Raw genomic sequence first — 23,902 nt, forward strand, 5'->3', positions numbered from 1 at the left:
ACTGACATGGCATAGCGAAGGCCCTCCAACCGGTTGAAATTTAATCCACGTACAATGTTGCTTTTCTAATTTGGAGGCAATTGAGGTGTCTCAGTTCATGGAGGCGTCTCGTTTAGGCTGAGATGAATCTCTGCTCTTATCCGCGCTACAATGTCTCTTGGGCACTAGATGTGCCTCCAGCCCCAACTAAGGAGCCTCGACCACTATTCATGAGAGACTCCTCCAGTCCAATATGAGACACCTTGAATGATTAATTTCAGCATTGACCATTCTTCATTCCACTCGCTTGGGTGATGCTCTGGTCGTCTGGAGTTTAGTTCACCCGAACCTAACTCTGACCTTCTCCTCGAACAGATTTCCTCCCTACTTTCCATCCTCGGATGCACTGTACGCATCCTTCTCATTCCACCGGTGTAATCTTCCGCAGCTCGGCGTCCCTCGAATGCACTAATCTCGTCATCTCTCTTCCCGTGTCATCATTTTCACTCACTGAGTCTTCCAGTCAACTTCTTGTACCCCTAAGTTCCTATACACTTAGACACAAGATATCAAATACACACAGAACTTAACTTAACTCGGTTGATCAACATCAAAACTAGCCCGTGATACTTATAATAATAACCCTTAAAGTCAAATATCTGAAAAATAGACTAAATTCTGTAAGTATTTGTCAAACATTATTAGGAGGTTGGTCATGAAAAGCTATTAGAATTAGTCTTTACATGAACATGTGACAATCATGACTCTTAATTCTAAATATTTTTAATTTGCTTATATCCATACAATGAGACATATTTAAAGCATATCTATCAGGATATTTGATTGATTTCAACCAAGTACATAATGTTTGTTTACCTTCTTTTGTCCAATATAATAAGTCTTCAGATATTTATCAGTTGTTTCGTTCTGATGCAACTTAAGTCTATGCACTAATTCTTTTAATTCTTCATATGATTTTGCTGTATCTTTAGTTTTACTATGAACATTCATCATAATATTGAAGATGTTATCGAAGAAATTTTTCTCAACATGTATCACATCTGAATTATGTCGAATGAGTAAATATTTCTAATATCATAGCTCCCAAAATATATTTCTTTTCCTCCAACCACACTTGTTTACTCTAACAATGTACTTATTTATGTCATCAAAATCATCCTGATATACTAGTAGAAATCCACAGCTATCAATTTCATCAAGAACTCCTTCATCTGACTTCTATATAGGGGGAAGTTTCCTAACTATTTCGTTCCTTTAAAAAAAAAATATTTAACCTAAATAGGTGATCAACTAGTAAAAATTTATGTTGATTATCAAACTACGATATCTTTCTACTGCAAGTTAATGAAAATGCATCAGACTCCCTCATGTAATGTGGACATACTACCTTGTTAGTTGTTCTCCATCCTAACAACATTGATTATACTGAAAAATCACTAATCATCCATAACAAAGCATCATGCATTATAAAATTTGATTTACTTGTAATGTCATAAGTCTTTGACTCTACATTCCATAAATGATTCAACTCTACAATCAAAAGTTATAAAAAAAATATCTATTTGCCTTTTGGATTCTAACCTGGAATAAGCACAGTAAGAAACATGAATTCACTTTTTATTCACATCCATGGAGGTAAGTTATATGGTGTTAATATAACTGACCAAGATGAATATTGTTATCCATAGCTTCTAAATGATTAAAATTCATATGCGAAAGTCCAAGTCAAGATGTTTACATATAGGAAAACATTGTAATATTGTTGTTAAGATGTTTCCATAGCTTCTAAATGGTGTTAATATTGTTGTTCATTACGTGGTTTCATTATAAAGGAGAAAAATATATATCAAGATGTTTACATATAGGAAAATCACAAGAATGACACATTATATCACCTTCGTGTACATGATTTGATGTCACCTCATGTGGCTTATTGTTGCAATAGATGTATACAAGCGTTAGAGTCTAGTAGTTAATGGGAAGTAATACATGACATTCAAGAGAATATTTTTCTTCTTCTTCTCAGGCATGCAACTACTCTGCTTATCATGCATCATTTTACTTTCTTCATTCCAAAAGATCATACAGTTATTAAACCAATAATGAATCTTCTCTACTGATAAATTCAAATCTCTAATCAATTTTTTTTATTGTAAAAGCTATCAGTCATGCAATTATCAGCGGAGAGCAACTCTAACATCAATTGACACATGTCATCATAACATCGTTCAAAAAAATGATGTTCTACTTTCATATTCAGTAATCTTACAATATCTGATAGTTGAGAATGGTTTGAAGGAATGTCTTCCCATAATTCTCTTACAATGGCCCTTGACATGTCATACATTTTCACAAATTCTTTAACCTAGTAAAAATTTTTTGATTAATAAATCTATTGTCTAACCTATTGTAAAATTTCCAACATAATTAATCTTATCCAACTAAGCATGCTTATATTTAAATTAATTTGATCATCTTTGGTTAGGTTAAGATTATATCTCTATCTTAATCAATGATATTCTCATACTTGTGAATACAAAGACTTGTTATTAATATATAATAAGAAAACATGCGTTCACCAACTACAGTTGACATTCTTACCACTTTTGTACTTCAAGTTTTTCGCTTACTCGGCTTACTGCTGCCTTGATCTAATGCCAAAACTACTGGTATCTAATTCTTAGTTTTGATACTAAACTCGGCTCTACAACAATAATTAACTAGATAATTAGGAAAAGAAAATTAAAAAAGCTATAACTTTTAGAATAACATGCATTCATATTACCCAAGTATCTTATAAGTGATAAATTTTTTAGATAATTATTTTTCTAAGATAAATGTTGAAAACCTTAGTATCTTGTAACAGATTCTCCTATGAATGGATTAGAAGACCAGCTCTTTTTATCTCATGAAGCTAATTACAATTGAATAGGAATCATTGTATCTCTAACTTAGTCTAATTATCAAACATCACAATTAGCATGGATGATACTAGAAAATTATAATTGAGCAATCAAATAACTTATACTAGATTTCGGAGAGGAGAAGGAGCTCGGGCATACTGACTCACAAATGCCAGAGAGCACCAATGACTCGGGAACGCTAAAGAGAGTGTTGAGGAGGGCGAAGATGAGATTGTGGTCGTTGTACACGAGGCTAAGGACGCTATTGCCGAGAACATGCGAAGGAATGCCGGAGAACTCATGAAGAACTAGCCGGGGATGACGCGCCGAAGAGGAAGCGTGTCAGAGATGCCGTGGACGGTCATCGAACATGATCGACATAGGGTGAAAGAGAGGAGAGATCGATCACGTGAATGCGAGATCAGACCGGAAATCCTATATTTTTCTGATTTTTAACGACGAAAGTTTAATATTCCGTCACATTAGCGACAAAGTATTAATTCCGTCGCAAAATAGTAGTGATTAGCGACGGCTAATATTTACTCCATCGCTATAATTGGATGATTTTTAAAATTTTATTATATAATTAGCGACTGAGTATTTACTCTAGTTAATAGCAACGATGAATAAGTTATACGTCGTTAATAGCGATGGATTATTTATTCTGTCGCTAAAACCATCACTAATATATAATTTTATTGTAGTGCCGATTAAACCGAACTGAGAAAATATCAATTAATTTGGTTAAAAATCAAATTAACCAAACTTTTATACCATTTGCCTAGTAATGTTTGGTTTTCAAATCCACAGGAACAAAGGCATCGGACAAATTGTAAGTTCATTGGTTATGAGCAAAATAGAAATCAAAGACAGGAGTTATGCCTCGTCCTGGCAATGCAGAATCAATGTCTTGGTTCAAAGTTAAAGATCAATGCACGGTTCCTATTTAATTGCTAGTCATCAAAGAAAAGATGGTTTACTAATATCCATAGCATAAGGCAAACAAACTGGAGTGGTACCGAAGAGCGTTACAATTTCCAAACAAGGACTCCAATACCTTTGTTCAACGGTGGAGCTAGGCTAAAATTGACGTTGGAATGGGTCCCCGGGCTAAAAGCCCTTGTTTTTTATTTGAAAATTAAAAATTAATGTTGTTAACAGGTAAAATTAATATAATCATCAGTTGGGCCCCCGGGCTACAACCTGAGTAAGATTATGTCTGGCTCCCCCGTGCCTTTGTTTCTTCATGGGATAGATCTAACTGCACAAATCAATTTCAGAATCGCTATCAAAACAAGCAAGAAACAACTCACAAAATTGAGGGCTACGATCTTGGTTGGAATAGTAATCCGAAGAGGAGGAATAGGAGGTGGAAGACTCAACAGAGATGGGCTTCCCTATGCCAGAGATGAGGCTAAGGAGCCAACTAGGGCTCCCAATGAGAGGTGGAGGCATCGGTAGACCGAGCTGGGGAGGGAGGTCGTGCGTACACGGCGCTGAAGACAAGGCCAAGGAGCCCACTAGGACTCCCAGTGGGAGGATCACCCGACTTCCTCTCCAATCGTGGAAGTTCTTCCAGCCTGATCCACCGTCCTTCGATGCCACTCGATTAGGGAAGTTGTGGGGATTAGGGCATAAGCGAGGAGAAGAAACTTCACGCCCGATCCGAAAGCGAGGAGAAGTTGCATGATTAGGGAACTCATGTGAGGAGGCTTTGTGTCAAGAGAGGCTTTGTGTCAGGAGAGAACCAGATTTTTATTACCTTTACAAATTTATTCGATTGGGAAAAAATAAATTAATTCGATTTAACCGAATTTCAACTTTCAAAATTGAAACCGAATCGATTACACTGATATAATCGATATTTAGAAAAAAAATTAAATTTCAAAATTAACCGAATTGAAATTTAAATTCAGTTGATTCGGTTGGTAATTCGATTTAACCAAACTTTTACTCACCTTTATTTGAAACACAGGGAGAGAGGGATAAATAAGAGTAGGGGTGGGAAGAGTGGGAAATTTTGAGTTTAGAGTAGGATTGACATTATTTTTCTTATTACTAATAATCTATTAGTAATAAGAAAAATAGATGGAGTTAGATGTGAGTAAAAGTTCGATTAAATCGAATTAACTGACCGACAGATTGAATTTAAAAGTTTAGTTTGATTATTTCAGAAATTCTGATTTTTTTTAAAAAAATATTGATTATTTTAGTTAATTTGATTCGGTCTCTAATTTAATTAAACTGAATAAATCATTGTATTTTATTCCCCTTTTGCAACTATCACAATTGTTAGCAATTTGGATGAAAGATAATATCCGACTTGTGATTTTGTATGATCTTCAATGATAATACATTTTCAAAGTTGGCACTAATGATAAACAAATACACATTCTCAAAGTCACCAACTAACAAGTTAACCAGATAGAGATACATAATTGTTGAAAAGTTCAATTAATTCAGTCAAAAAATTAATTAACTGATATTTTATCGATTTGATTTATTCAATTTTTTTAAAAAAAATCAATTGATTTAGTTTGTTTGATTTTTTTTATTTGTTCAATTTTGATTAAATCAGTTCAGCCGATTTAGTTTTAAACCGATTGCTCAACCTATTTGCAAACATTACGATAAAAAAAAGAGTCAGACCTCAAGGAAAAAAAATTGAAAGAGGAAATGAGACAATAAAAGATACAAATTATTTTATTACCATCTACTTCTTTTCTTACACGATCCATCTCAATTATCTATTTCCTTCCTAGAACACACAATGCACATAACAACTCCAATGGTTTGTACACAGTGACGTAGCTAGGATTTTCACTCAGAAGGGGCAAAGCGACAGAGTCGGCGAACGATAACGATGATGCTGACAGCAAACAATAGTGTCGACTAAGCGAAAGAAATCAATTAAGTAAATTTCATCTCAAGATGTTTTTTTTATGGAGCATCGGCGAAACAACGACGTTGGCCAAGTGAAGACAACGACCATGCAACAAATGGCAGTGATGATGATAGCAATCGGTGTCCGGTGATAGCGATTTGGGCTATAACGACAGCGACATGTCGTTAAAGATTTTGTGGACAAAATTAGAATTAGAAAAAAAAGAATATGAAAGAAATTATAGGAAGAAAAAAAATGAAAAGAGGAAAATAAAAGTTCGGGATTAGAGGAGGAAGAAGAAAAATGGATAAAGAAAAAAATTGACTTTAAAGAAGAGGAAAATAGATTAGGTTTAAAGGGCTTTAATTAGAATTTTTTACTAAAAAGACGAGAAAGTTTCAAAGTTTATAACTATACATTTTTTTAAAAAAAATTTTCCCACTATATTAATATTTTTCTTTAATTCCAGAGGGTGCAAGCCTTATATAGCTACGCCCCTGTTTGTACATCTTGGGTTAGCACCATGATTGATGCAAATATATTTATTTGATCGTTAGGTTCTTCATTACTTAATATCTCAATATTTCCTCTAATTTGGTAATAGCACTTTTAAAATTTTCAACTATTTTATAGAAATTTCATTTAAATACACTTTTTATAAGTTGGACCAACTGTAGTGGTATACACCATAGTTTGTAAAATCACGATTCGGATCGTAGGATCGTACGATTCTATGATCCGGAAACCCAAAATCGATCCAGGATCGTGCAGAATCGAGTTTTGCAGCAGAATCGTAGCAGGATCGATAGGATCGGTAGGATCGGAACAGAATCGGTAGGATCGGAGCAGAATCGGAGCAGGATCGGTGGAAGCTTTGAGAGGTCATAACTTTTGACTCGGATTGAACCATGGGGCCTATAATATATCAAATCAAAGCTCGTTCAGAGATCTTTAATAAATTTCAAAATTTATCCTTAACCACCCTATTTCAAAGCCAAAAAATATCATTTAAATCCTTTTCAGATGTCTAGGAGATTTTATCTTTTTTTTTTTATTATATTTTTCTCATCTTATTAGGGGTTTAAATTATTTAAACATATGTTTAACTATTTTTGAGTTAGTTTTTATTCAATAATATTCTGTCATTTATTTTCCTCAAAATAATAAGTTTTTGGATGCCTATTATCTAGTATTGTGTGACATCAACCAGTCTTTAGAAGATTATTTCCGATGTTCATATTTGAATCAAAGGATTCAATAGCTTCTATTATATACGTTAGGTGCTTTGTTGGCCTGTGATCCGGTAGTAAGAGCGGGCCCCCCCCTTTTGCAAAGTTAACGCCAAGTGGAAGTCACCGGAGCAGCCGCCCATCCAGGGAGAGTGTGGTCCGACCGGACCGTAGATGGCCGGTCCGACCGGACTGCCGGTCGGCTCGCACTTATGGTTGGAAGGCACCCTGTCGAATCGGGGTTCCGACGCTCAGTTGAAAAGGTCATGGACCGAGCTGACCTTTTGACCGACCAAAGTCATAAAGCACCCCTGTTTATTAGTCTCCACAAAGCACAAGTAAACCACTGCGGATGTCCGGCCGGATGTTGAGGGAGTTGTCCGCCCGGACGACAAGTTTGGAGCAAGGGAAAAGGACAGGGGACTCCTTTCTCTGACAACCGGTAGGTTTCACGTGTGTGCCATGATCCAAATCTTGTGACAGGGGATTCTGCTGTCCCATCAAGGGCATGCTTTGACTGTAGCGATATGGGTCAGGTAAGCTTTCTGACAGCCGCATACCTAGGAAAGGACAGAGGACACGTATGCACCTCGGTACACGTGCCCAAGCCCTTCACAGCTCTATATAAAGAGCCTCAGACTTCGCCGGAGAGGAGGATTTTTTCAGGTATTCTGAGACTTTGGGCGCCACCTTGTTCATCGTAATTTACCTGACTTGAGCGTCGGAGGGTCGCCGCCGGGAACCCCTTTCCCGGCCCGACTTCTGTGCAGGTTAGCCGGAGCATCGTGCCACCGGTTGGAGATCTACATCAGCGAGCCGGAGAGCGCCACGTGCCCAGCGTCTGTTGACTTTTGGTTCGGACAGGATCAATTTGGCGCCGTCTGTGAGAACGCACCTGCATCCGAGCAGGAACAATGGACGAGGCTGGACGACAACACACGGTGGCGCTTTCAACAGAAGAACTCAATGCTCTGGTCGAGATGAGGGCCGCCAAACTTGTGGAGCAAAAACAGAAAGCAGCAGCCGAGCGGCCGGAGCAACAAGCAACATCTGCGTCGGGTGGCCGAGCGGAAGCACCTCAAGCCACCGTCGCATTCCATCGGGCCTTATTCCACACCCCTGAAGTCGTACCAGCTCGGAGAGATAGAGGATCTTCTTCCGACGAAATGCCTAGGCGAGACGACAGAAAGGGGAAAGCTCCCCGAGCGGACTCATCTCCCGAGCGGATCAATCGCCAATTTTCGGAGGCTATTCTACGAGACCCTCTGCCCAAGCACAACGTGCCTCCGACGATCGGCGAGTACAATGGAACAACAGACCCGGATGATCATCTGGGTAAGTTCGATAACACAGCTATGCTCCATCAATATACAGATGGAGTAAAGTGCCGAGTCTTTCTTACCACTCTCTCGGGATCGGCTCAACGGTGGTTTCGGAGGCTGCCGACGGATCCATCACAAGCTTCAAGGACTTCCGAACGACCTTCCTCCACCACTTCGCCAGCAGTCGGCGTTATCAGAAGACAAGCGTCAGCTTGTTCGCCATCAAGCAAGAGCCGAGAGAATCGCTCCGAGCTTACATCCAGCGGTTCAACAAGGTGGCAATGGATATTCCAACGGCTACCTCGGAGACGATGATGAATGCCTTCACGCAAGGCCTTGTGGATGGCGATTTTTTCCGATCACTCATTCGGAAACTGCCCCGAGATTATGATCACATGCTACACCGAGCCAATAAATACATCAACGTGGAAGAAGCGCAAGCGGCCAGGAAAAAAGAAACATCAACCGAACGGGCACCTCCTGCCAAGCGGAAACCCTTCTCCGCTCATCAACCGCCGAGGGGACCAAGGGCCGAAGCAATCCGCTCCCCTCGTGTAAGGTCCCAAGTACAAGAAGTAGCTGCCGCTCGAAGCAAGCCAAAGAAGAAATAGACCCCTATGTTCTGCTCCTTCCACCGGACGGATACGCACAACACAAGGGATTGTCGAAGTCTTCCCTTCGTGGCTAATCCCGTTCCCAGGAAGGCCGAACGACGGTCTCCTTCCATCGACAGGAGGCAAAGGACCCATGAAGCCGACCGGACCCGCACCGAGAGGCGACATCAACAGACGCCCGATCAGCATCGATCTCCAGGGCAGGAGAATCGCCGAGCGTCAAGAGAACGATCTCGGGCGTCCGCTCGGGAAGAGGAAAATAGAAGCAATACTTCCCGAGGCGAGATCAACGTTATTGCTGGTGGGCCGACCGGAGGAGACTCCAACCGAGCCAGAAAGGCGGGCGTCCGGCAGCTACAGATCCACGCAGTCGGTTGTAGCCAAGAGCGGGCAAGTGGACCGGAAATCACTTTCGGGCCCGGAGACTTAGAAGGAGTAGAAGTGCCCCCACGACGACGCTCTGCTCGTTAAAGCGGTAATAGCAAATTACACTATTCACCGTATATTTGTTGACACAGGGAGCTCGGTCAACATTATATTCAAGTAGGCGTTCGATCAGCTGCAAATTGATCGAGCCGAGCTGTTGCCCATGACAACGCCGCTCTACGGGTTCACGGGTAACGAAGTGCAGCCGGTCGGACAGATTCGGTTGGCTACCTCACTGGGAGAAGAGCCGCTCAGGAGGACCAGGACAATAAACTTCGTGGTGGTCGACTCTCCTTCGTCCTACAACGTCATTTTGGGACGACCGGCGCTCAGCAAATTCCGAGCAGTCGTCTCAACCTTCCATCAGAAGATCAAGTTCCCCGTGGAGGACAAAGTAGGAGAAGTACGTGGAGATCAGCTAGCAGCTCGGCGGTGCTATATAGAGCCTGTTCCGCTCGAAAGGCGCCCCGGATCGAGGTACACGCCATAACCGAGAAACCTCCTGCTTTAATTTATGATGAAAAGGAGGAGGTTCAGATCCATCCGACCCGATCGGAGGCCACGACTTTTATCGCCTCTGATCTGGAGGAGGAGCAGAAGGAGGAGCTGATCCAATGCCTCCAACGAAATCATGATGTCTTCGTCTGGTCGACACATGAGTTTCCCGGAATTTCGCCGAGCATAGCGCAGCATGAGTTGCATGTCCGACCGAACGCTCGGCCAGTGAAGCAGAGAAAAAGGGATTTCAGTGCCGAGCAGAATGCCATCATCCGGGCGGAAGTAGAGAAACTTCTGGAGGCCGACCACATACGCGAGGTGCAGTTCCCGAGCTGGCTGGCTAACGTAGTATTAGTCTCCAAGCCGGGCGGCAAGTGGAGAGTCTGCATCGACTTTGGGGACTTAAACAAAGCATGCCCCAAAGATTTTTATCCCCTGCCCCGGATAGATCAGCTGGTGGACTCTACGGCCGGCTGCGAGTTAATATGTATGCTCGACGCCTACCAAGGCTATCATCAAGTGCCGCTCGCCCGTGAAGATCAAGAAAAAGTTAGCTTCGTGACTGCCGACGGCACATATTGCTACAATGTGATGCCGTTCGGATTGAAGAATGCCGGGGCCACCTATCAACGCTTGATGAACAAAGTGTTCAGGGAGCAGATCGGGCGGAATCTGGAAGTCTATGTGGACGACATTCTTATCAAATCAGTCCGAGCGGCCGATCTCTTCAAGGACATGGAAGAAACCTTCCGAACGCTACGCAAATATGGAGTCAAGCTAAATCCCCAGAAGTGCCTGTTCGGAGCAAAAGGAGGGCGTTTCTTGGGGTACATAGTGACCGAGCGGGGAATTGAAGCAAATCCCAGCAAAGTGAAAGCTCTACAAGACATGCCGCCTCCCAGAAATACAAGGGAAGTGCAGCGGTTGACCGGTCGGATAACTGCTTTGTCCAGATTCATCTCCAAAACCGCCGACCGGAGCCTACCATTCTTCAAGATCCTGCGCAAGGCTACTAAGTTCCAGTGGGATGAAGAATGTGACTGAGCGTTCGAAGAATTGAAAACATATCTCAATTCTCTGCCTGTACTTGCCAAGCCGATCGGGGGTGAGTCACTTTATATTTATCTGTCGTCAACTGAACATGCTGTAGGCTCAGCACTTGTGAGGGCGAGCGGTGAAGAGCAGCCGGTGTATTTTCTGAGCCACATTTTAAAAGATGCTGAATCTCGTTACACCGGGCTCGAGAAGTTGGCCTTTGCTTTGGTTCTAGCCGCTCGGCGCCTTCGACCATATTTCTTGGCTCACACCATCATTGTCCGGACGAACAGCCCACTAGGAAGAGTGCTGTTGAATCCAGAAGCGTCCGGACGGCTCATCAAATGGACGACAGAACTAAGTGAATTTGACATCCAATACCAGCCCCGCTCGGCGATCAAAGCGCAATCCTTGGCTGATTTTGTGACCGAAGTGCAAAAGCCAGAGCCGGAAGCTCTGTGGAGAATATATGTGGATGGGTCTTCCACTCGGCTCGGAAGTGGGATTGGAATATTGCTGCTCTCGCCTCAAGAAGAAAAGATGCACTTATCCGTCCGGCTGGATTACAAAGCTACCAACAATGAAGCAGAGTATGAGGCCCTCATAGCCGGATTGCAGGCAGCACGGCATGTGGGAGCCGGTCGGGTGACACTTTATTCAGATTCACAGTTGGCCGCTCAGCAACTGTCTGGCACCTTTGAAATCAACAGCGCTCGGCTTAAACTCTACGCTGAGGCCTTTGAAAAACTCAAAGCTAATTTCCGCGAGGTTCTTATTCAGAAGATTCCCCGAACGGAGAACCAGGCAGCCGATGAGTTGGCCAAACTAGCAAGTTCTATAACGCCGGTCATTATCCCGAAGCCAATTGAACAAGTATCTTTGGTGGCACATGTTGACCGGATGGAAGGCCTCATGTTTCCGGACGACTGGAGGACACCCATCATGGAGTTTTTGCGCTCGGGCACCACTTCTGCCGATCGGGAAGAGGCCCAGCTGCTCAGGAGGAGGGCCGGTCGGTTCACACTCATCGGCGATCAGCTCTACAAGAAGGCTTTCTCTCGCCCGCTGTTGAAGTGTGTGAGCTCGGAAGACTCGGCTTACATCCTCCAAGAGGTACATCAAGGATCGTGCGGAGGACATCCGGGCGGACGATCACTAGCCAAGAAGATTTTGCTAGCTGGATACTTTTGGCCGACCTTACAAATGGACGCCGCTCGGACAGTATCTACGTGCCTTTCATGCCAGAAGTATCACAACTTCTCGCACCGACCGGCAGAGGAGATGAAGACATCAGCCGTTTCATGTCCTTTCGATCAATGGGGAATGGATATTGTGGGTCCATTTCTGATGGCGACCGGGCAGAGGAAATTTTTGCTGGTGGCGGTCGATTATTTTTCCAAGTGGGTGGAGGCCGAGCCACTAGCTAGGATCACCGAGCAGATGGTCAAAAAATTCATCTGGCAACACATCATCTGTAGGTTCGGTATCCCTCGCCGATTGGTTTCCGACAATGGGCGGCAATCACAGGGAAGGTGCTAGAAGATTGGTGCAAAAGCTACGGCATCGAGCAACATTTCACGTCCGTGGCTTACCCCCAAAGCAACGGTCAAGCCGAAGTAGCCAACCGGAAAATTCTCCGTATTCTCGACCACGTGGGAGGAAGTTGGCCGGATGAAGTGCCGGGCGTTTTATGGGCCATCCGGACGACTCCTAAGGAAGCAACGGGCGTCACACCTTTTCATCTGGTGTACGGCGGCGAAGCAGTCATTCCGGTTGAAGTCGGCGTCGAGTCCGTCCGGGTCCAATTGTACGATGAAGGCAACGCCGATCGGAGGAACATGGAGCTGAATTTGATTGACGAGGAGCGAGCCAAGGCATCCGTTCGGCTGATGGCATACCGTCAACGAATGAAGCAAAACTACAACCGCCGCGTCATTCCCCGATCATTCCAGGTTGGCGACCTTGTCTGGAAGAAAGTCAAACCGGTCGGCGACGTCGGCAAGCTTGAAGCTCCGTGGGCAGGTCCCTTCAAAATCATTGAAAAGCTCCGCTCGGGTGCGTATTATTTGGAGGATAAGGACGGTCGGCAGTTGGATAGGCCGTGGAGCGCGAACCACCTCCAACCTTACCGGGCGGGATGAAAGGTGTACCACTGTAAATCATCCTGTGTACTTTTTTCGACTGAATACTGGAAATGCAGAAATGAAGAATCAAGAGAACAAATATAAGGCATTGTCAACAAGAAACGAAGGCCCCGCGTCGTTCGGCCGGAGGTAAATTATCCGAGCCAAAATGCTCGACGAAGCAGACCCTGAGCCGTTCGGCCAGGAGTACATTCTCCAAGTTGGGTGAAAGGTGCGCTAAATATAAATTTATATACTTTTTGGTCGCCTATGTACTTGCGATGCAGGAAGCAAAAAGATGAAAACACATTGAGTATTCTCCGCTGAGCGGCTTACCGTTCGGCAGGGGCGCATGCATTATCCGAGCCAAGCGCCCGAATAGTGAAGGCCTCCTAGCCGATTAGATTCGCAAGCAAATGACCCGTGCTGTTCGGCCGGGCATAAAAACTGTTCAAGCGCGAGATAAGTTATGAAGGCCAAGGTCGCTCGACCTGGTAAGGAGTTAGCCTTGAAGGCCGTCTAGCCCAGACGTTAAACCGTAGAGCCGCGCCGACCGGCTATAAATATCCGCGCCGACGAGCTCCGTCGTTAAAGATCGAGAGATGAGCCGGCGTCTATAAACCCTCCGAGCGGAAGACCGTCTAGCCCAGACGTTAAACCGTAGAGCCGCGCCGACCGACTATAAATATCCGCGCCGACGAGCTCCGTCGTTAAAGATCGAGAGACGAGCCGGCGTCTATAAACCCTCCGAGCGGAAGACCGTCTAGCCCAGACGTTAAACCGTAGAGCCGCGCCGACCGGCTATAAATATCCGCGCCGACGAGCTCCGTCGTTAAAGATCGAGAGACGAGCCGGCGTCTATAAACCCTCCGAGCGGAAGACCGTCTAGCCCAGACGTTAAACCGTAGAGCCGCGCCGACCGGCTATAAATATCCGCGCCGACGAGCTCCGTCGTTAAAGATCGAGAGACGAGCCGGCGTCTATAAACCCTCCGAGCGGAAGACCGTCTAGCCCAGACGTTAAACCGTAGAGCCGCGCCGACCGGCTATAAATATCCGCGCCGACGAGCTCCGTCGTTAAAGATCGAGAGACGAGCCGGCGTCTATAAACCCTCCGAGCGGAAGGTCGACGAGCCCCGTCGTTAAAGATCGAGAGCCGCGCCGACCGGCTATAAATATCCGCGCCGTCGAGCTCCGACGTTAAAGATCGAGAGACGAGCCGGCGTCTATAAACCCTCCGGCCGGGAAACCGGGAGACGAGTCGCGCCGACCGGCTATAAATATCCGCGCCGACGAGCTCCGTCGTTAAAGATCGAGAGACGAGCCGGCGTCTATAAACCCTCCGAGCGGAATACCGTCTAGCCCAGACGTTAAACCGTAGAGCCGCGCCGACCGGCTATAAATATCCGCGCCGACGAGCTCCGACGTTAAATATCGAGAGACGAGCCGGCATCTATAAATGATCCGAGCGGACGAACCGACGAGCTCCGTCGTTAAAGATCGAGAGCCGCGCCGTCCGGCTATAAATATCCGTGCCGTCGAGCTCCGACGTTAAACATCGAGAGACGAGCCGGCGTCTATGAATAATTCGAGCGGACGAATAGACGAGCTCCGTCGTTAAAGATCGAGAGTCACGCCGTCCGGCTATAAATATCCGTGCCGTCGAGCTCCGACGTTAAACATCGAGAGACGCGTCGGCGTCTATGAATAATCCGAGCGGAATATCGTCGACACTGCAATTATCCGTATTCTCCGCCGATATTGTTAGACCGACGCTAAGTTCCGCTCAGACTCGAGGTATAAAGGTTCTGATCGACTTATGACGAGCGATTCTTGCTAGCAACACAGAATGATATTCGGCCGAACGGAAGGGCTGGGGAAAACACTTGGAAGAATGCACCTCGAATGCCAAAGGTGTGATAGTAGACGAGCGGGCAGCACAAGAATTAGCAAGGGGACAGTGCAAAAAGATAGAGTACACGAAAGGAAAGCATTTTATTGAAATTAAAACCTTAGGCCGAGTGGCCTAAGTACAAAAAGATTCATGTTCAGCCGAGCGGCGAAATTACAAGAATTACTCGATGTAGTCATAGAGGTCCCTCGGAATGTTGCTCAGGAGCTCCACCTGATCGCCGGCTGGAATATTGGTGGACTCCGGAAGAAGGCCCTTCGACTTCAGATAGGTCATAGTGGCCGTAATGGCCAAGTCGAAAGCTGAGTACATCTGCTCGCAAATTTTCTCCGAGAACTCGGGCGATCGGATATGGCTTTGTCGGAGAGCGGCAACTCAGCTCGGCTCGGCATCCTGGTATTCTTTGAAGGTCGCCTGGGAGCTTGTGAGGGCCTCATTCAGATGTTCCATCTTCTCCGCATCGGCCGAGCGGCCTGCCTTCTCCCGGTCGAGCTGCTCCGTCAGCTCCTTTATCTTCAACTCCAGGCCCCGGGCCTTCTTCTCCAGATCGGAGATGGCTGTGTTCTTCCGAGTGGTGGCCAGAGTTATCTTTGTGTCAAGCGACTTGACTTGTCGCTCAAACTCGGCTAGGGGGTGGGCCTGGTCAGCTGTTTTCTTCTGCTCAGCAGCCAGCAGAGTTTGAGCTTTCTTCAGCTCTTTTTGCAGCTCGGAGTAGGAAGGGCCTTGGGAGCCGCTCGGACCGCCTGCCGCCTGCAGTTGCCTTATCTCCTCGTCCGCCATAGCCAGGCGGCTGGAAACTGCTATCTCTTCCACCCATCTCTGAAGCAAGAAGGCGCAGTTGTTAAAAGCCGAGCGGAAATATTCAGGCAAAACTTCAAAAAACAAAAAAACAACAACAAACTTACCCCCGTAGCCGCTTACATGTGGCTGTTGGCTAAGTTCCGGAGGGGGATCATTGCTACGCGCGCCCGAGCGTCGGCCCACATCTCGGCGAGGGGCCCTTTCAAAGTAATGGTGTGCTCGGGCACGGTTGGCCGGTCGGCTTCTGGTAGCAACTCTTCAGTTGGAAGATGAAGAGTAACCCGTATTGTGCGGCCGTGACCAGGGATCGCCCGACCGGGATCAGAAGCTGGCGCAGAAAATCGCGAATGGATGGTCGAGTGTTGGACTGAACGGTGAGCAGGGGGGAGAGTGTCGACCGGAGTGGCCTCAACCGGAGTAGTCAGCTCGTCCCAGTCAGAAGGAGTCCGGTCGGACGAAATGGTCTCGGGCACAGGCGCCTTGCCTTTAGCAGTCACGGCGGCCCGGTCGGAGGGTTGGACCGCGGAGGTAGCCAAGCGCAGCGAAGTCTCCACCCGGCGCCTCTTTTGCAGTGGTTGTTCCTCCTCCCGAACGGACCCTTCCTCGGGGGCCGTTGGTTCCCTGGAGGGGGTAGAGAGGCCTGAGCGGCCGATTCAGCCTGGGTGCCGCTCTCTCCTTCGTGAGAACCGACCGGCTGAATACCCCGCGCCTCCATTTCCTTGGCCGCCGCGGCCTCCAACGCCGCTGCCTTTCTCTTCAGAACGCCGGCCATCACCGAGTCCATGACGATGTCAGCTGCATGAAAAGAAGAAGAAATCAGTTAGCAATTAAAGCAAATGCCCAAGCAAAATTCTTACCGAAGCCGGTCGGAAGTGGGGTCCGTATAGGACTCAGCCCAAAAATGTACATCACTCCCTCGTGAAGAAGTTTGTTGATGTCAAGCCGCAGACCGGCTAGTACATTTACGACGTGAAGATAATCCGATCGGGTCTTGAATTTCTTCAACTCGGGAGTAGGAGGTAGACTAACCTGCCACTGGGTCGGAAAGTTTGGCTGACTGGGCATGCGGAGGTAGAAATAATAGTCCTTCCAATGTTTATTGGAAGTGGGTAGTTTATTGAAGAAGACCAGACCGGGCCGAGCTTGGAACATAAAGGTGCCCGGCTCAGCTTGCTTAGGGTAATAGAAATAAAAGAAGACCTCCGGTCGGAGGGGAATGTTGTGAATCTTAAACAAAACGACAACACCGCAGAGGAGACGGAAGGTATTTGGTACTAAACTTCCGAGCGGCACGCCAAAATAATTACAGACGTCTACTATAAAAGGATGCACGGGGAACCGCAGACCGGCGGTAAATTGGTCACGAAAGACACAAAAACCGCCGCGTGGCGGTCTGTGTGGCCGAGCGGCGGGACCAGCTAGGCGAACTTCGAAATCCTCGGGGATTTCGAAATTCTCAGCCAAAATATCAAAATCCCGTTGTTCGAAACGGGACCGCATGGTAGTATACCATGGGCCTAGGGATTGTTCTTCGGGATGAGAAGAACTGGCCATGATCCGGACAGAAGAAATCAAAAAAGAAGTTTCAAAGACGAAGAAAAGGAGTTTCAAAGACTGGAGCTAGGGGAAGAAATGCGAATTAGATACCGGAAAGGAAGAAGGAAAGATCTAAAACCTTACTGAGAGGAGAGGGATCGAGGAAAGGCGTCGAAGAGCGTCAAAGGGCAGAAACAAGATCGCCGGAGCTCCAAAGCGCAAAGGGCAACAGTAGAGGTAACGGAGGCGATTGAAGGTGAGAAGGAAACGAAGAATTTATAGGGTGAGGGCCGGGCGGCCTCCACCGTCGGATCCAGGTCACGGGAATCAAAGCATGCATCTAGCCGTTTATTTCGAATTGCTTCGATCACATCAAAATATCATGCCACCGCCTCCGTACTCTGATGGCATTGCTCCACGTGGCAGTCAATCATTCGGAGCATTTAATGAAGGTATGATCAACCTTGACGTCGAAGATTGGCGCAGAACGCGAGGAGATCCGGTGAAGGCCATCATTGATTCATTCAAGGATATCTCTACGGCTGACCGGGCGGAGAGTATTAGCATGGAGGAGCCGTTCGGCTAGACTCACAGTCCAGTCAGTCGGACTATTCGCCTCCTTCGACTAGACTTGAAGGGGAGGCAAGTGATCCGGTAGTAAGAGCGCCCCCCCCCCCTTTTGCAAAGTCAATGCCAAGTGGAAGTCACCGGAGCAGCCGCCCATCCGGGGAGAGTGTGGTCCGACCGGGCTGCCGGCCGGCTCGCACTTATGGTTGGAAGGCACCCTATCGAATCGGGGTTCCGACGCTCAGTTGAAAAGGTCATGGACCGAGCTGACCTTTTGACCGACCAAAGTCATAAAGCACCCCTGTTTATTAGTCTCCACAAAGCACAAGTAAACCACTGCGGATGTCCGGCCGGATGTTGAGGGAGCTGTCCGCCCGGACGACAAGTTTGGAGCAAGGGAAAAGGACAGGGGACTTCTTTCTCTGACAACCGGTAGGTTTCACGTGTGTGCCATGCTCCAAATCTTGTGACAGGGGATTCTGTTGTCCCATCAAGGGCATGCTTTGACTGTAGCGATATGGGTCAGGTAAGCTTTCTAACAGCCGCATACCTAGGAAAGGACAGAGGACACGTATGCACCTCGGTACACGTGCCCAAACCCTTCACAGCTCTATATAAAGAGCCTCAGACTTCGCCGGAAGGAGGATTTTCCAGGTATTCTGAGACTTTGGGAGCCACCTTGTTCATCGTAATTTACCTGACTTGAGCGTCGGAGGGTCGCCGCCGGGAACCCCCTTCCCGGCCCGACTTTTGTGCAGGTTAGCCGGAGCATCACGCCACCAGTTGGAGATCTACATCAGCGAGTCGGAGAGCGCCACGTGCCCAGCGTCTGTTGACTTCTGGTTCGGACAGGATCAGCCTGTAAATTGAATTATCTTATAAACCAAGGAAATATTTATTACATTGAATGTGTTATTATTATTGTATTAATAGAAATTTTATATTTTTTTCATTTTATGATATGAAAATATAAATATTATTACTATAAGAGAATGTTAGTTGAATTACAAATTAATTTAAATTTGTACATGTAGTAATGTAATTTGAGATGTTGAGTGTAAATGATTGCATATATATACAAAATTAGTTATTTATTTATATGTAAATGATATTTTTAGATATTTTTCTAATTATTAATCATGTATGATAAGATTTTAAGGGTTTTTGGTAGGATCGTACGATTCTACGATCCGATCCTGACCGATCCGATCCTGACCCTAAATCGATCCTGCGTAAGATCACGATTCTACAAACTATGGTATACACTACATAGCATTAATCAACTCCACTCGAAGGTTAACTTATGACCACCATTTCATGTCCTCCATCTCTCAAAGTATTCTTCATGTAATAATTTTCTTTCTTTATGCTCTCGTGTACATTAGTGCATGATAGAGATGCCTCATAATTAAATATAAAGGTGAATTAAGTATTCTATACCCTTTTTTATTTGCTAAAATAAATCAAATGGTTGATTTTATAATTAAGATGATGGTTGAGGTGGCTAGGGGAGATTAGTGTTAAGAAAGTTATAGTAGGTGAAAGGCCAAATCAATTAATTATTTTAGCAAGGAACAGCTAAGATAATTAATGGTTGAGATTAGGGATGATGTCAATTTGCAGGATTGAGATTTTTCCACAAGGCATGAACATTATCTTATTGTTTTTTCTAGTAAAATAGCAAGTTTTTATAGTTAATTAAATCAAAATAATAAGAGAAAATAGATGGCATTTTGTCATCCCACACTTTATTCTTCTCCATCTTCTTTTTCAATAAGAGAAAATAATATTGATTTTTCAATATTGTTGTAGAATCATCTACTTCAATATCATTATAACACAACTAAAAAAACTCACACACAACTACAAGACTAACTTGAGAGGTGTGAGTGATTTCAAAAGTGTAACTTGGCCACTCTCGTTAGGAAAATGGATTGTGTGCTTCTAGAATTGAGAATTTTAGTAAATTATTGAGCATGTCAAGAGTGATTGTTAACCTAGGGTGGAATTTAAGAATTAGAGTTTGGGAATGCTTGAACTTAATGATGATTGAGCTTTGGATGTGGAAGGAGTAAACTTTAATAGACAAAATAAAAAACTTACATAGGCAATGAAAAAAAATAAATTGTACTAGAGCTCAGGACAACCCTAAGCAAGATACATCTCTGCATTAACCCTCCTTTCCCTCTTTCATTCCTCCCTCCTTGAGTTTTGTTCTATGCTCACTAGGGGTCAAGTCAAAAGTAAGAGCAAATACCACTTTCTTGGTCCACACTGAGCAAATTAAAGATAAGAATTCAATAAGTAATTATCGGGTTGACATCATAAAATGATTAGCTATTTCAGACTAATTACAACTGGTTACATAGGTTCAACTAGCTCAAATGCTATTCATAGAAAAAAATTAGACTAATTGTATCTAGTTGATCCAAGTAAGTTGTTCCATAGCACCAATTGGACTTTATGCTAGTCGGATCCTTAAGCTCTTATAGGATCCGAGTCCATTTGGACGATGTCAAGGCCGTTGGATCATGATCGGACGGAGACGGTAAGGATCAACTAGGAGACAAACACTCGGGTGACGTAAATCATTCTCGCCGTGTTAAAGATGGCTACGTGTTTCGATGTTATTGGTCGCGTCGTGGGATGAACGGGAACGCTGCATGCCTCGAGATATATACCTGAGACCAGTTCCGCATGGCAGCGCCATGGGTTCCCAGGAGGGATGCACGTCCGCACATATAATTATATACGGGTGATTCTTGTGCCGTTGATTCCATCGGGTGCCAGGGAGCGAAGGAGATGATTCGGTGTCCTACGCTTAGAATACGCGGGCCAGATGGTGCTCAGGGGAAACGCGCGGTCCCCGCACCGGGCCCTATTATTTTCTCGCCACGTAGGACGATCGCCGGCTAATTTAATCCCTTGCGCCTCGCCAGTCGCGTACCTTTTCCCCGTTTCCCGTCTTCGTTCTCTCTCTCTCTCCCTCCCTCTCGCTCCTCTTCAGTGTCTCTGATGGTGGTGGAGCGCAACCGGAAGGCAATTAGGAAGCAGCGCTGCTTCTGACGCCGGAAGGCGACAGCGAGGCGAGAGCCATGGAGACCTCTCGCCGCCAGAGAGGCCCCATCGCGGATCGCTTCCTGGGCCTCTTCGCTGCATCCCCGCGGTCCACCATCCACGCCGTGGGGGATGAGCTCCACGAGGACGACGATGCCTTCTGGTTTGGTTCGGAATCCAGCCACCTTGACCCAATCCGCACCACCTCCCTTGGACCCGCGCCTCCCACCTCCGTGGTCACCGACGAGGGACCTCGCCTCGTCTACCGCCGGAGTTACGGCATCCTAGACGCTCTATCGGACGATGACAAGAAGCCGCACGCTTTCATCTACAGGAGGGTTACCTTCGTTGCGTCCCCACCCGCCGCGCGCGCGGAGTCGTCCCCGGTGCTTTCCGCCCGGATGATACCCGTGATGTCCAAGCCGAAATTGGATTACTCAAGGTCGATGCCCGCCGGGAAGATCTACCAGCAGTCAGCGCCAGTCAATGTGCCTGCGATGTCGACGTCGGTGGCGCCCAAGCTGAAGAAATGGTGGGAGGAGCTCGACATGGAGGGAGGCGACGGCGACCGGGATGGGCACGAGATGCTTCCACCGCACGAGATTGTGGCGAGGGCTTCCGGGAACAGGTCGCCCATGTTCACCTTCTCCGTGCTAGAGGGCGCTGGGAGGACGCTCAAAGGGAGGGATCTGCGCCGAGTTCGCAATGCTGTGCTCGAGAAGACAGGTTTCCTTGATTGAGTTCCGAGCAAGAATGAATTGCTTTAAAATTTTGCCTAATTATGAGATGTTACAAGAGAATCCCAGTATGTTTACGCGATCTACTAAAATAAATAACGCCGTGCCTCTTCTTCTTGTTTTACTTTTTTTGGTTTTTTGTTCTTACCTATTATTGATGTCGCCAAACTATCTATCATATTCATATGGATTGTACTTGCCTTTGTATAAATCTCTTCTGTTCTTAAATCGTCTATAGACCAATTGGAAACTTTGCCAAATGGGAATTCTAGACTTGGTATTTTCTTAAAGTTCAGAAGTTGGGAATCAAAGTAGCACTGCCATGGTCCAGATCGTTTGATATGGCTAGATTACTGAAATTTTAACAGGTAAATTCCTTTTTTTCCACAGTTATTACCCATCTATAGTTACTTTTTCTTAGAAACTGTGCAGTAAGATATTATGCCATTTGGGTGGATAGAAGAAGCCTACCTATTCTAAGGATTTGTTTCCTTCCAAGTCAAAGGCCAAAGCATGTTAAATTTCTAATCAAGACTGAAATCATCAAATACTGTTTCCTTTCAGGTGGAGAGATTGCTGGTGACACTGATATGTTTGATGACTTTGTTAAAGAAATGCTTTCTTATTTGTAATGCATTTCTTTCCTTTGTTGTACTCAATATTTGGACAGCCAATATCTTCTACCACTTTCCTTCTATCTGTGCCATACTTTTTTGTTTAAATCAATGATACTTTGGTTAGTTTTTTTTTTTTTTTGTGTGTGTGTGTATAATTATCACCTGATCACAACTGATTTGAACTGTTTTATATGGTTCAAAAATCAACTTTGTGTTATTGAGTGTCGTTTTAGTTGTACGTAATTTGTGCCCTAAATTTCTACTGTATTTGTTACTCTTAAGCAATGGTCCTTCCATAAGCATTCTCATGAACAATGAACATATGCCATCTAACAAAGTTGTTTAATTTTAGACTATGGTCAAAGTCCCTGGCTTTCCTAGAATAGGTTATCATCAATTTGCACAATACATATCATATTGGGATCGGTGGCACAGAAATCAGGAAATTCCTTGAACCATTACAGTGTTTGAGTCGCTTGACGATTTATTTGTTGGCAAATTGTAAATGGAGTTATGTTGCCTTTTTTACTTGGAAGTTGTTAGGGAAATCTTCTTAAGTACTTGATTGTTGGATTCTAGGTCATGATACGGTTCTGTTATTTGCATTCCATTTTCCCTGTATATTTTACATAAGAATAACGCTTAGCCTTAGATCCTACTGCATTCTTCCCCTATCATCATGTCATTGTGATTGACAATTCTGGCCTACATGCTCAGTTGTTCTAGTGTGATCTCGTGTGCTCTTGACAGGTAATATGAAATGGCTACCAAATTCCTCAATTGTGATGAGGATATAAAAATGTAAGTTTTATACCCTGTACGTAACCAATTATAGTGATAACTAGGAAATTAAGATATGATGTGTCAAATGTAAAATTGCCATGCTTTAGTGGTTCTAAGCATAAAGAAATATGCAATGTGTTGTCAATCTATATAATGAGTTGCCTCAATAAAAAAGATCACAATTTTTATTTTCTGCAGAACTGATTGTGTGGAGGATCAATTCTCAGCTAATTGCAAAAAACTACTGAAGATGGTTTCTTCAAGCTATATGATCCTCTTTTCTAGTTAAGCTTTGAAGGTTGTTTGCACCTTGAAATTTTAGTTGAAAAGACCACGTTATTTTCTGACTGATTGTTGCTACCCAATATGGAGGAATAGACCTGGAATCCTTTTATTCCTTTGTTATATAACACGAGCTACAGTTTGTTTCCCCTCTAAAAGGGAACTGCAGTTTGCTAGGTAACTATTTCCTAGCCTCCAATAATTTTAATTTTTAAATCACTGGAAGTATGCAAATAAGCTTTCATGCATATCTGACATGCAAAACTGGGTATTCAAGAGCTACTATATCTGAACTCTATATTAATGACTGACTTTACCCTTTGCATGACACTTCTTTGTTGCAGGCATCTTTCTTTTTAAAAATATTATCAACTAGCAGTTAGGTCTCTATTTCAGCCTTTCGCTTTCTTCTGTTAGGTCATTGTCATTATATCATGCATTAAAAATAATGGGACCATTCCTTTTTCTTGCTAAACATATTCACTCCCTCAATTTGCTTCCTTTTCCGTATATTTAAATGCAGATTCCATGTTCTGCTTTGGTGGTAAAATGGCAAGCTGATAGCAATTATTGTCTT

At 44.9% G+C, this 23,902-nt stretch overlaps 1 protein-coding gene across 1 annotated transcript; it reads left to right on the forward strand.

The window, feature by feature from the left end:
* Positions 1-20,944: 20,944 nt before the first annotated feature.
* LOC121972925 lies at positions 20,945-22,275 on the forward strand. Its single transcript, XM_042524538.1, has 2 exons — positions 20,945-21,632; positions 22,208-22,275. Exons 1-2 carry the CDS (start codon positions 20,945-20,947, stop codon positions 22,273-22,275), a joined length of 756 nt encoding a protein of 251 aa, XP_042380472.1.
* The last annotated feature ends 1,627 nt before the right edge of the window (positions 22,276-23,902 follow it).

The sequence above is a fragment of the Zingiber officinale genome, chromosome 4A (assembly GCF_018446385.1).
Source record: "Zingiber officinale cultivar Zhangliang chromosome 4A, Zo_v1.1, whole genome shotgun sequence".
Classification (NCBI taxonomy): Eukaryota; Viridiplantae; Streptophyta; class Magnoliopsida; order Zingiberales; family Zingiberaceae; genus Zingiber; species Zingiber officinale.

Bases quoted from the DNA above. Each gene is read 5' to 3' on its own strand.
- LOC121972925 (XM_042524538.1), top strand. From the start codon at position 20,945: ATGGAGACCTCTCGCCGCCAGAGAGGCCCCATCGCGGATCGCTTCCTG. The intron at 21,633-22,207 runs GTTTCCTTGATT...GTTTCCTTTCAG, and splicing joins TGCTGTGCTCGAGAAGACAG to GTGGAGAGATTGCTGGTGAC.